General features: G+C 38.8%; 1 protein-coding gene across 3 annotated transcripts in view; it reads left to right on the forward strand.

The window, feature by feature from the left end:
- lrrtm4l1 (leucine rich repeat transmembrane neuronal 4 like 1) overlaps positions 1-6,353 on the forward strand; it is a 28,397-nt gene extending 22,044 nt beyond the window's left edge. For all 3 annotated transcript variants that reach the window (XR_006251967.1, XM_043251164.1, XM_043251165.1), the window contains exon 3: positions 5,234-6,353. Coding sequence is in view for 2 of the 3 variants with exons in the window: in XM_043251164.1 (XP_043107099.1) it covers positions 5,234-5,299 (66 nt within the window). In the remaining variant the exon portion in view is untranslated. The remainder of the gene's footprint in view (positions 1-5,233) is intronic.
- Positions 6,354-14,353: the final 8,000 nt, after the last annotated feature.

Raw genomic sequence — 14,353 nt, forward strand, 5'->3', positions numbered from 1 at the left:
TGCAAAAATAAATAAACACAGCCCCAGGGTTCAAACAGACCGCCGCTGTCCTTGGATCAGAGAGATTGGAGGGTGGAAATGCCCCGTGTAATGTGATTTGTTCTAGATAGTGAACGAGTCCAAGGGCACGAGAGCAGAACGGACTTCCTCTTCCTCCTAGACACACTAGGGCTGCGAGCGATCGGCTAAACATTCGGGATGTGTTCTCAGTCACTTTGTTGGTCGTATATTAAGCAACGCTTGGGATCATGTTAGTTCAGTTTTGATTTGGACGTTAAGTTTCTCGAGGTGAGATAAATTAGATCAGTTCAGTGATTCCTGATTTGAACTTCGTGCCCAAAAAGCTGAAAAGTCGATAAGTTTTGATTCACTTCTGAGAATCATTTCAAAACTCATTAAATTTTTAAATACCTAAAGAGAATTTAATTAGATTAGCTTTATGATTTTTAACTTAATTGGCAAAACATTCAGTTTGAATCACTTCTATGAATCATTTCCAATTAATCAATTTAAAACTTTGATTCTGTAGCTCTCCAGTTTCTATGGAACGTTTCATTACATTACATTTTTACGAACGAATTAAATGAATCCGTTAAAACTTTCAGTAATTCTAGCTAATAATTCAGGAATGTTTATGCAAGACCCAATTGGGTTTGGTATTGTTAATTAAACTATACTAAAATAATGTTAGTAATAAAGTAATAAAATAAATGACCAAAAAAAATTGCTAAAAAGCTTTAAAATACAAATGAGAAATGTGGCCTTGGTAAGTTAAATCAAAGTTGAAATTAAAATCGGCTAAAATTATATAAATAACAATCACAATGACAAATACACATCAACTTATGAAATGTAAAAGAAAAAAAATAAAATGACAAAAAGCTAAATAAACTAATCAATTTGAAGCAAAAATGATAAAAAAAGCTAATTAAAATAATCATAAAAAAGCTCATTTAAAATAACAATATAACTATACTAAAACAACAATGCCCAACAATTTTGGCAATTGCATAATGTAAAATGTTTTACTTCTAATATATACAGACCACTATTGCTGTGCATTACTTTATCCATTTATTGGACCATATCAATTTATACATTTAACAAAACAGCACCTTAGTTACATTTATTACCTACTCGTTTAGTGTTTAACCTCTTGATTTAAACATTTTGAACGTTGCTGGCTCGACCCGACTCTTTTATTCAAACGATGCTCAAGATTCACCTCAAGATTCACCTCAAGTTATTTTGACAAGTCATATGCATAAAAACACATCTATCTGAGAAACCAACAGATGATCACACATCCAGCCTCAGTTCAAAGGCGTCAGTTCAACAAGAGCACAGCTCACTGTAAGGTTGGAGCACTTTTCAAAGGCAACCTTTTCTCCTCAGTCTGAAACTTCTCTCATTTGCTGACTCTTTCATGTGATATGCGAAAAAGGAAAGCAGGAGACCCTGCGCGCAGCAGCTGACCTCCTGTTGTTTGGCAGACACAGTGGGGGTAATTGGAGCCTTGGGCCGGAAACTAGTAGCAAAACAGCGTGGTTTTACTGACAGGTTTAATCTGACATATGTCTCACTTAGCGCTTCATACTCCTGACGCAATGCAAACTAATTACTACATATTTCTGCTCCTAATTAAACCTCGCTAATATGATCTAATTACCGCTCTGCCCACGAGGAAAGGAGGTTAATTTTACTTTCCTAAATCAAGACAATCACCTTGGCCTATAAAGCGGAAGTCTAAGTGATCATCCATTATTTAACTTGGCTTTAAGTCGCGTGTGTTGTGATAATTGGAGGTGCCGAGGGTTCAGCCAGGCAAAACTTATTAGCACACTAATTAGTCAAGTCGGCTTTACCATCGGGGGGGGGTTTCTGTGCATCTCTTTGTTGGAATGTTTCGCCAGCCGCGTTCACCTCTTTAACTGTCTTTCACCTCGTCTGATTTATCGCATCTTTTGCCGTGTCATTTTTGATTGGTGGCTGGTCTGTTGTTAGTAATGACAGGACTGCACTGTTTCCCCTGTCATCGTGTCCGCGGCTGCTGTCATAACAGCAAATGCGTTTCCGATCGCATGCTACCATACTTCTATTATTATTACTTCTGCAGTGCGAAGCATGTATACTACGCGTTAGAGCTGTAAGGATTCATCTATTGATGAGTGATGCTGCATTGTGCGGCACAATAATAAGACAAAATATTATGACCCTGGAGCACAAAACCTTAAGACTTAGCCAAAAGTACATCGTATGGGTCAAAATTATTCCAAAAATCATTAGGCTGTTAAGTTCATGTTCCGTGAAGATATTTTGTAAATGTATTACTGTCAATATATCAAAACTTAAAACTTAGTGATTAGTAATATCTATTATCTATAAATAATTATTAAAGAATGTAGAAATAATCATTGTTATTAGTAGTGTTATTATAAATTGGTGTGGTAATATTTTACTGTTAAATTAAATAAAATATATAGATTTTTTTTCTGCATTTATTTTTGGGGATATTGCAGCTGTTATATATAATTGAAGCACATTGGTGTGCCGTACCGCTTTAAAGTTGTTTTAAGGGTCATTACAGCCTGCAGCAGCAAAAGAACCAAAACCCACAATGACCAAGCAAGGATGATTTTTTTTGTAAAATTCAGCAGTCTGTAGTCAGTTATTCCTTATATCATTTTTTCCGAACAGAGCCAATGACGGATATGCCATTTATGTTGCATTGCAAGCCTTCTGAAGTTAAAGGTCAAGCTCAGAGGTTGCTAATCGGATGCTGATTTCAGCACAAGGAAATAAACATCACCTATTATGCTAAGTCTGTTTTTAGCATTCTAGAGTGTGCATCTGCTCCCAGCTTTGTCTTGAGTGTCTTGAAGTGCTTGCTTTTTCTGTAAGGATTCTTCATTCTGTGTATTACAGGGCCATCCATGTAAAAATATCTGAGGAAGGATGGATGGATGGATGGATAGACAGATAGATAGAGAGATAGATAGATAGATAGATAGATAGATAGATAGATAGATAGATATTTTACATTCTGTGGTAGATCTGACATTTTCAGGTGTTTGCAAATCCCCTCACTAACTAACAAATACGTATGCTCATGAATATTTAATGCGTTACTGGACACTCTCAGAAGGTTACCCAGCAACATCTGCATGACCCAATTAATATTCACACAGTATGCTTTAATTTTACATTGGGGCGTACATACTGGATGCCGTTTTTAATGGAGGAGAACGCACGGTTGAAACATAATTTGCATTTAAGGTCAGATGAATTACGGAGTTTTGATGACATTATATCAATCCACGAATTTTACTCAGTAATTTTCCACATACACACCTAAGTCATTTTCAGCGGCTGCATATAGAGCCCTGCACACAGGCTGTGTTGTATGTCAGCGAAAGAACTCGCTGAAAACACTTGCAGCCTCAATAGAATTTCATTTCAATTGTAAGTCTAGGGTACAGCTTGTGTCAGCCAGTTTGACTACAAGAAAATCAAAGCTCCTCCTCAGGCGGCTCAAACGTAGTCTCGCAATGGTGGTAAAAAGCTGCCATTTTTAGTTTTCTGAGGTGTTAAACACAAAACATGTCTTCATAACTAAAAAGCAGATTCCCTTACTTTTGCAGAATTCCGGTCTTTCCGAGAGCTTCCTCCTGAAGAATCTGCCACTTGCGCAGTGTGTGCAGAAACTGTCCCATTTCTCAGTTCAGAAAACATTTAAGTGGTCACTGTTTACGTGTGTACGGCTTTTTTTTTTCCCCCCCGTGGCTCGCAAAATGAGATCTTTAGCAGACTGCACATTTCTGTAAAAAAAATGTGTATGGGGTCCATTAGAAAGTTACAGCAACTTTCCCTTGTGCCATTCACTGTGTGTTTTACACACACACACACACACACATATAAAAGCGAGAAGGATTTCATGGTTATTCTCAGAAAAACAGTATTCATTTTAATTACTTGAAACTTTGTATGAAAAGATGTCTTCAGGTTGACTCATTGGACAGTGGCTGTTATTCCCATGGTTTCTGAAAGAACCTTAGTTGAACTTGGGGATAATTGAGATAATGATGATTGAGCTCAATACATATGGCTAATTAGTATTCGCTGTGGTTTGTTTAATCCATTTAAGACAAAGTGCTCATGACAGCAAGGTCACTTGAGCTGAGTAAATTCAGTCGTCTCAACTCTAATTAACATCTTAACAAAGATGGCACACAATGTGCTGCCATATTTCGATTTTTTTTTTTTCCCCTTAACTGATAGCAGACAAATCATCCAGCACTGCTTCACAAACTCGTTTTTTTTTTTGGCCACGCATGAGCGTTTCGTTTTACACTAAAATCGCATGCGGCCGAATCGGCGTGTCTGCTGTATAATCTTTTCTGTAATCAGATTGATCATTAATTAACATTTTATTCGGTGGGTCAATGACAAATAAGATACAGAAAATGATTTTAGAAATGTGGTTTTTTTTTGCAGTCACTGGATTCATGTGGCACTGACATGCTCGCATTTGCATCTGTCATTTTTGCATTTACTACATAGAAAAGTGAACAAATATCGCGTTGTGCAACCGTCAGAGAAAAGGCTTTTTGTTGAGTGTCCTACAAACCGTTATTTTTCAAGGTTTTCAATGAAGTATCTATTAGGTTTTCTTTTTTCCTTTTTTGTTTTCTCGTCTGTTTGAATGTCACACCATGTCAAGTATTAATAAGCAGTGAACCAATTTTGTAAAAAGAATGTAATTAATTTCTCTATATTAAATACAGTAAATTATCATATGAAGTAAAACAAGTGAAACCTATTAGAATTTGGAATAATTTTATATAATAACACACACACACACATATATATATAAAATACACCATATATACCTTATAAAATAATCTTCCATCTATATATTAATAACATATGTACAATTTGTACACGTTTTACTTTTACAGGTATTATTATAAATGTGTATGCGCATGTAAAAATGACACATATCGCCTCAAGGGTGATACAGGGCAACATGTTCTTATGTTTTTGTTCTTTATTCTAAGAATTTCTGCTCTTTTATACACGTTTATTATAGAAAAAGTTGTTATACGTATGGCTTGCGTTTATGGAAAAATAAATGCATAAAAAAACAGTGTCATTGACCCCTGTTTCAGTACTAACCTGACCCTCGTGTTATGGTTCGCGGTGATCGTCTTACGTCTTGTTTGTTCCCCCGCAGAATGAATACACATGTCCCAGACCGTTACCTGGAGCCTGGATCGGAGACATACCCACCATACACTGAAGGGACCGTTTTGTTCCCCAAAATAATCCACTGGCAGAGGATTAGTGCCTACCTGCATTTCATCAGTCGCATCAAGCTTTGTTCTCATGATACCACTCATGCTTTCAGCGCTTTCTTTAATGGATTGTGGTGGATATTCTTCAGTCAGACTCTGCAAAACGGACATCTGAGAGACAGACGGGACAGATGCCTCAGATGCATATTTTACTAAAACACATTTGGATGCCTCACTTTGTTCTTTAACGCGCTTGGATACATTTGTCAGGTTTATTTCGGAAGCCTTCGGTGGAACATACCAATGAAAGTTATCCAGCCTTCGACGAATCGCTCGGCGTCGTCTGACGTTTGCGTGGACTTATACATAAACTACAAACTTTGTTAATACACCCTTCGGATTTAAAACAGGACTTGCCCTTCCCTTTATTATTTAATGTACATCCTTGGAAAATTTGTGTATCGGAATAACGAAATAAAAGTTCAAACCTTTATCTTTGCTGCCTAATACTGGATTTGTTATGCTTGGCGTTTCTGCAAACTTCTCTGTACAGTTTTATTTGAAGAGATTCTCGAGTTTACCTGCCCTTCATAACAGTAATAAACCACATGCTGTTATTCTGAGTCATTTAAACATAACTCGTGATCTCAATTGACTATGCCAACGCTGTTTGAAATGTTTGAGTGTATATATGTAGTCACGTTTTATAGGAGCGCGTGTAAGGAAATGTCAAGATCTGAATATAAAGAATATAAAGTCCTACTTTTCAAAGGTGAAGCTTTAAGATTTGTTCCCGTTCCATCAGGCCCCTCAGTCCTCGGATGCTGTCTTTTATTTATATGCTTCTGCATTTTAATTTAACAATGACATTTTGTAACCAAACTGTGTGATTTCAGCGAGAACGTTGTCAAAATCGATGGTGAGAAATATACATTTGTCAAATGGAAATTAGTATCGATCAGCTTTGTTCATTTTTGATGCATTTATAATTAATACTTTATTTAAGGATATGGATTTTACTGCAAAAGCAAAGGCTGGGTTTGTTTTTCACTTGTTGAACATCTCGTGTAGCTCATTTGTACATTAAAATGAAAACGAAACGACTGTAATTAAGGAAAATTAAGCTTTAATTTAAAAACAATTGGAATAATTGAGATTGCTTTGGAAGTTATATTTATAACCACAAGGCTATCGACGCCAACGTAATTAAGGTAAGTAGTCGTTCATGCTTACCAGCGCTGCCTTTTGTCCCACTTTATTTTAATTGGCCCTGATACCGGTGCACTTGCATAGTAACGTGTGTAACGATGTGTATGTATGTAACTACAGTGTAGTTACACATTGGTACATATCCTTAAACCTACCCTAAACCTCTTCTTGTTCCAATTACTCTCCCAATTACATATTGTATAAGAGTAATATAGTATAATTCCTATTACACGAGTAAAAAAAGCATTGTTACCAATGTCCTGTTACACATTTGTACCGTTCAGCGGGTTGTTACAGATATATTAGAGCTGTAGATACTTACACTGTGGTTACATACTACACACACGTCTACTATGTAGGTACACGGGTATTAAGGCCGCTTAATTTAAAGCGGGATCGGATTATGTTTAAAAATGTCATTTGTGAGTGCAAAGCTGAATTTTAGTTTTTAATCAGAAAGTCTCAGCTTATTTGGCTGACTCTGAGTGCCAAACTTTGTTGCGCTAAAGGGGCCGTTCGCGCTGACCACGAATTGCAGCGACGAAATCACCGCAAGCCATTCATTTTAAATAAAAGCTCTGGCAACGCGGCCGACGGTGCAGGCATTTTGTCTCATTCGTGATTCGTTTTCAAAAAAATCTACAGCCAATTCCCGCACTACCAGAGACCGGCGGTGCCGTAACCTTCGGCGGGCGAAAATCTGTCATTGCAAACAAGTTAGTCGAAGAAAGTTCAAGCCACTCAAGCCGCTCAAGGAAATGTCTTTCCATACATCTCCTCTCCGAGATGCCGTCAGATCAATATTGGCCTCGTGACCCCCCCGAAAGAGAGCCTCTTCGATTTGTGCCAACCCTGCCCTCTCCAAACAGACAAAGCTCTGGATGTTCAAGCCTCACCCCAGCGTGTCATAATTAGCGCTAAATATGCCGTTTCCCAAGAGGGGGTGAACATGAAGACTTTGCCCTGCGTAGAGTCCTCCAGGAACATGTCAAGCTGTCTGATATGAGGTCCAGATGGCAAATCAGCTCCGGTGTTTTCCTGCAGTGTTGTATCTCCCCCGTCTCTCTCTTGCCTGCCGAAGCGACAGCTAAACAGACACAGCACTGTGTTCGACCGAACCCTCCCCATGCATTATTCATCACCCCCCCCCAAATCCTTCTCGTTCGGAAAGGAGTCTTGACATTTTGCCCAGTCAACGGCCTCCTACTGGAAGAGTGCTGTGTTCAGAGGACCCGACTGCGTCCAGATATTGGCTGTTGTGTGCTCTATTAACCCCAATCACGATGCCCCAAGAGTGCACAGGCACAAAAGACCAAAAATCAGTTTTGTGAAATAGTCTGTGTGAGCTGAAGTAAAAGGCTTGCTAAATGTCAAACTAAAAGTTGGAGGAACGCTTTGTTCAGTTTGTGCATTGATGTGATTTCGGGCTGTCCTATATCTTCGAATGCTACTGTATTTTCTTTTAGAGCGTGGCCATGTTTTTAAGAATGCAAATCATGCCTGCTCCAATAAATAATGCAAACGTCACTTTTTATCGCATGCCATGACTGCTGCTGTAGGTCTTTTGTTTGAGACTGATTTATAACAATCGAGTAAAACTACTTTGGGTAACACTTTTAGATAAGGTAACAATAATCACTATTAATTTGTTGCTTATTAACATGCTTGTTACTAGCATATTGGCTGTTTCTAAAAAAAAAAAAAAAAAAAAAAATATATATATATATATATATATATACGCCAACAGGTTACTTCTGGTATGAAACAAAGCGTCAGCTTTCAAAGGTTGTCGTTCCTTAAGAAATTCAAACAATAGATACTTTTTTGTGTCGTGACAGATCTCTGTAGTGCCTCAGTGCCACATGCAGCGATCATCTGTTCATATTTACAAGCAATAGCATGAAAAAAAACATGAATTAACATCAGGAGGTATCTTGTTTGAACCCCAGAAAGCCGTCAGTGTACACCATTCAAATGATTAAAGTCCACCGATGTTAATTTACTCTCCTGTCTGGTTTGTCTGTCAGACAAAGTGGCAGATTGAGCATTTCGTTTGGTCCAATTGCCCGTCAAATCAAGGTCACCGCGAAGGGTAAAATACTGTAAACTATATAATTCTGAAAAGCTTGCATCCCACTGCACTGCTTTTTTACGTAAGCATGATCAGGCTGGGTGCAGGTGAATATTTCTGAAATATTTTAAGAGTTTGTACTGCTTTATTTATTTTTTTGGCCGAATAGAATTAACAGACCAATCACCGCAAAGGGGTGTTTCACGACTACCCACATTTCGAAAATTAATTTTGAAGTAATTTATCTATTTTCTACCTGTGAACCAAAAACTGTCAAGTTGAGCGGAAGTGTGTTATGTTTTGTTTGTTAGGTTTTTTTTTTTGCTTGTTAGGTTGAAAAACACATAAAACATTCTGTGCCCTGTGTGCCTTTTAAGGGCAAAAATGGCCCTAAAGTACAGATAGAGCAGGGTTGATGCCAAACTACGTTGTTGAGAAGCAATGTTTTGTACAAACTGATTGTACAAACAGCATTGTTCAATATTTTATTAGTAATTATACAAAAGTTGGTTCCAGGTTTCACCGTGTTATGTCGTCCAGCGGCATTGGGGACGGTTCGTATCACTCCGCTTATTTGTGTTTGTTCCAGATTTTTCTGTTTGACTTGTTTTCCAGGTTACGTTGCCAATAGCTGATGACACGCATCTGTTATTACGAGTGAGTCATTTCATCATTTATTCAACTGATTATGTTTGCATCTGCATCTTTAGCTGGACACGATCAACAAATCTTGTAAAAGTTGCTGAATTTTCACTGCACTCGCAGAATATGTTGATGAAAGAGAAAATAATTGCAGCAGTTGTTGTTTTTAACCTGATCAGAAAAAATTAAATATGTATTAATAATGCATTCATTGTGTTGCACTCAAAGGGAAAGTTTTGGTTCCCTTTACCTTCCATTATAATTTTTGTCCATACAACGGAAGTCAATAGGAACCGAAACTTTTTGTCTAGATACTTTTATGTATACTTTTTTTTTTTTTTTTTTTTTTAAAGCCACTCGGTTTGCTGTATGCATTCGTATATTTTCACATTTGATTTAAGTGGCCGAAATGTGGCACGGTATAAAGATTATTTGCAGCTCCGGGTACGTTTTAGAACAAAGAACAAAACTCACTTGCATTTTCAAATTCAATCTTTCGTTACATGTAGACAGACGTGATCGTGTCACGGTTTAAAAATACTCCTTATTATGGATAGATGAGATTTCAGAGTGTCATTCGAAAAGTGCGATTGCATCACGGATGATTGACAGGCGATCTCAGATTGATGTGGGTGTCGAGTGACAGCACTGTTGAGAAAAATTAGGCCTTGAGGGACTATGTCTTGTGGGGAAGAAAACGGCCCTGTTCTTGATCTTCAGCAGCACACGGTTGCACGCTCTCCGGGGAGCGAGAGGTTGGGAAAACCTATGCAACATCCTGCCAGACAGCGTCTTTCCAGAGCACATATCATAGCTAATTAAAAGCTGAGATGATCTAGACTGCCCGGTTCACCCACACAGTACAACATGTACAAAAAAGACCAAGAACCTATTAATTAATACGAAAACCAGTAGCCTGTTTCATCCGTAAGCTAGGCAGATGAGGTTGACGAGGTTAAAGGAAGAGTTAAGCCAAAAACACATTTTTATTGAGCATGCGTTAAATTATTGATTTAGTCATTATTCAAAAGCAAGGGCTTTTTGGGTATCCCCTCCAGTCACAATGCTCATAAAGTAACGATGTGAAGCTCTTTGTACTGGCGTTAATAGATTTATTAAGGTTTATTTAAATGAGCTTAAGTAAAACGGATCGACTCAACAGTACATTACAGTGTCTTGTTGCCGCACGGTTTTTAACTGGATCAAAAACAGACTAAGGGCCGAATTTACTAAACGGTAAATTAGTGTGACAGCGCAATCCCATAGAGGCACAGTTGGGAGTGGAAAGGTCCGCTGGTGATCTACTGACATGAATAAATTAAAGAATGCAGACGCAGCCCGCACATTTCCGTAATAACCATGTCAAGAACAAAATAGTTTTGGGGCATTGAATAATGCCGTAAATAGTAGTAAACTACCACAAACCTTACAAAATCACGTTGCTCGTAAATTTCGGTTTTTAAAAGTAAAACTTCTGCAAATGCTAAAAGGTCAGCTTAAAAAAAACTGTTCGTCGCTAATATTTCACTTTTTCTCTTTAGTAAATCCAGAAGGTTGTTTTATGCAACCAGAGGAGGGTTTGCGCGGGTGCAAGCTGTCAATACAAGGCCTTAGACTCAGGCTTTTGTCTCTCTTCAGCTGAATGAAATTTTGATGGTGCATAAATAAGCTTTTGTAAACGTCATGGTTTCATTTTATCGACACACAGCTGAGACGAATGAAAGAGCAGCCTTGCGCACTGTTTTCTCAGGTGCAACCCCTGCAAATTAGCAGGAGCATGCAACTATATTTGTTATTAACTCAAATTCCTAGCAATCACTTCACAAGGGTCGCCGTTTTATTTCTGATGAACGTGGAAAATAAATGGCATTTTAAAATGTACTGAAACGGGGAAGCCGACTTACTGATCTAAGCTGTTTTTTCTGAGCTAAAATTTAATCAGCAATTTTTAAAGCTGCTCTAAATTTGCTAAACCAGACTGTCGTGTTAAAAACATCCTGTTTTAACATGCTAGCGACATGCTAATTGTGCTAGAAACAACAGTTTAATAACAGATGCCATACACGTGCTAAAACATGACGCTAATCAAGGTAGAAACAATAGTTAGCAGCATGCTACCCATACGCTCATCATGTTGAAACATCCAGTTTAAAACAGCATCCCAAAACATTCCTAACCAGCATATGCTGGCTTTTTTTTTTTAGCAGGGTTGATGATAATCATGCTAACCACGTGTTGCTATTATCGACATCTATCATTACAAACCATAAGTTTTAAATAGTGCTTCAAACTTTCAGTCAAAGCTTTTTCAAGCAAACTTTGTTGTAAATAGCAATAATATTTTATAATACTATTGCACACAGCAGTATTTAGAAATTAGACGTCCTTCAGCTTAACATGCTGCATCAGCCGTTTGTACTGTATATACACAGTCTATTTAGTTTCGCCCGGCCTACTGTTCTTCTGGATCCGTCTTGCTAAGTTGGGTTCTTTGACAACTTTGTGTCCCCACTTTATGGATTCCTGCTGCAAGAGCAGCAGGTTTTAGGCTCTGCTGCTTTTTTTTTTTTTTTTTTTTTTCTGCAGAGAAAATGCATGGAGCGTGTCCAGATCGGCCATCGGCTCCTTGTCAGTGGAAGAGGGTTTGCGAGGCTAGTCAAGAAAGAAATGCGCATATAGACTCTCTTTTGAAAACCAGCTTTGTGAGCTGTCTTTTCTATGGGTCTTTTGCATCACAATAAAAGTTATTTGAGGAGTCCTGAGCGCTTTGAACTCGGTAAGGCATGTTACAAAAGGCCTTTATGCAATATTCATTTGAAATATTTACATTTAAACCACCATTCCTTTCTCATGGAACATCAATTTAAGGGTTGAATATAAATGCTTTAAATGAATTTTTCATTACAATGCGTGAAATCCAAAACACAAGGAGTATAATAAAAACATCACACATCACTGCAGGTGATTGACTCAGTTTCGCAAGTCTGTGATGGCTCTTGTGTGCATGCTTCAGTTTAACCCCTTCAAGTCATTCGTAAGTCTGTCTTTATGACTATTACAAACCGCCGTGTGTTGCAACGCGTCATATCCCAAAAGAAGAGCCCAAACGACCCCGTGATTCTCCTCAGGGGCCGCCTTCCGTCTTGGCAAGGACGCACCTAATATGGAGTTGGTGTGTTGCTTTGAATCAGACATCTTCAAACCGCAAACCGATTGCAGGCGATCTGCCAAAGCCTGGGACAAGTTGTTACATTATGCAATATTTAGGCGGTTGATCCTTTGAGACGCGTGCAGCTGCTTGTGGGACGTCCAAAATAATAGCCAATCCACACAGCGGAAGTGGCTCTAAATGAAGACTTGTGGCCAGACGTGGAGGTAATCTAGCAAATGGAACGGAAAATCAGATTCACGATCACAAGAGACTCATCTTTTCCGTGGCTTCTGGCCAGAGCGAGCGGAGGAAGTGCCGGCTGTGTCATCTCGCCACCACTGGAGCCCACAAATTGGACGCTTACAAAAACACGTTGGTCAGGCTAGGGATTGATCTTGATGGGGTGGGCGTGCGAGCAGGGAAAATGAAGAGTTGATCCCCCGCGAGGCGGCGATAACGAAGACAAATAATGCTCGGTTAGGGGCCGCCGGAGGAGTTAAATCGCTCCTTGGAGAGCATCTGAGCTTGAGCTCTTTTTTTTTTTTCCATCATCTGTGTAATCAAGCACTAGCGATTAAATCACTTTCACAGGGACGTTTGTGCGGTATGAACGGCTCATCCATCTCTCACACTCCTCGAGACGTGTCTGTCGTGCATGTGTGGGCGGCCACACGTGTGTCCGTGAGTGTTTGATCCGCCGAGCTGTACGGATGAGTTTATTTCAAAGCCGCAGTGGCAGGATTTGCTCGAAGTTTCTTCCAGATCTGGCTTTGTCTATATTTAAACCCCTCGCTCTCCTTTCTTTTTCAGTCTGCGCGCAACAAGAGCAATTACACACGTTTAAACAGGCCTTGACAAACTTGTTGCGTGTCTAGCGTGCTTTATTCTACTAAAGCACTGAAACCAATTGACATTCCCATGGGGTTGACAGAGAGAGCACTTACTGTGCATGACAATGGCTTTTATAGCTCACGGTGTGTTTGCTTCAGCTCTGTGCTTTGATGTTTCGTATTCCCTTCACATGAGAACATCGTAATTATATGGCGGGGCACCGAAAGCAGCTTAGAAGATCAAATATGGAAATTTCACAATTTAATAAGATAATATGACTGATGTTCCGGTTTAAGTTGATTTTTAAAGATTCGTGCTTCAAGTCAACAATTTAAGTTTGCTGTGCATCTCGAACGCTTCTTTTCTTTTAGCCATCTGGCTCTATAGAGCGCAACAGCCAGCTTCTGGAAGTAAAAATCCCATTCGTTTACTTTCCCCACAGGGGAATTGATTTTTAAAGATAACTTCTAAATCTTTAAAGACAGACCAACTGAAGGTTGTTCTTGATGTTTTTGATGAAGCAAGCTCAATCTTTTTTTTGTTTTTGTTTTTAAAAGTGCTGTAAGTTTTCGACTAAAGCATAAAAATACCATATGTCTGCAGATACATGCCAAGTTAACATACTCGTCTGAAAAACAATGCTACAGTCAGTTATTCTCTGAAAATGAGAGAAAATGAGTTCCGTGCTGGGATGTCTGGCTCTGTTTTGGTCTTAAACGTTTCTGTTCGCTGCCGGTTTACGCAATTGTATCCCGGGGTTGCCAGTTGGCGAAAAGCACAGCTAATTTAATAAGCTGCTAAGGAAGGCGCGTTTGTTTCTGTTGGAAATCTGGCAACCTGCGTGCGCATCAAGTCTGAGGAAGAGGGGGCCGGGTATAAAAACCCTCTCCAAAATGTAGAATTTCGACAGTAATACCTAGTTCAACCACTACATACAGCAGCTTTAACAGTAGAATTATTGCTGAAAAACTGCATTACCCATGGTTCTGCAAAAATCTCCACCAATCAGAGAATCGTAGTAAAAGCTCCGCACAATCCCAAGAAGCACTGAGAATGAAACCGTCGTACTTCAAGTCTTTGTTAAATAAATATCTTGTTTTCCTCCGAAGTAAAGTGTTAATAGCTCTAATTATTGTGCAATTAGTCAACAAAAGC

The sequence above is a fragment of the Puntigrus tetrazona genome, chromosome 10 (assembly GCF_018831695.1).
Source record: "Puntigrus tetrazona isolate hp1 chromosome 10, ASM1883169v1, whole genome shotgun sequence".
In the NCBI taxonomy this organism is placed as follows: domain Eukaryota; kingdom Metazoa; phylum Chordata; class Actinopteri; order Cypriniformes; family Cyprinidae; genus Puntigrus; species Puntigrus tetrazona.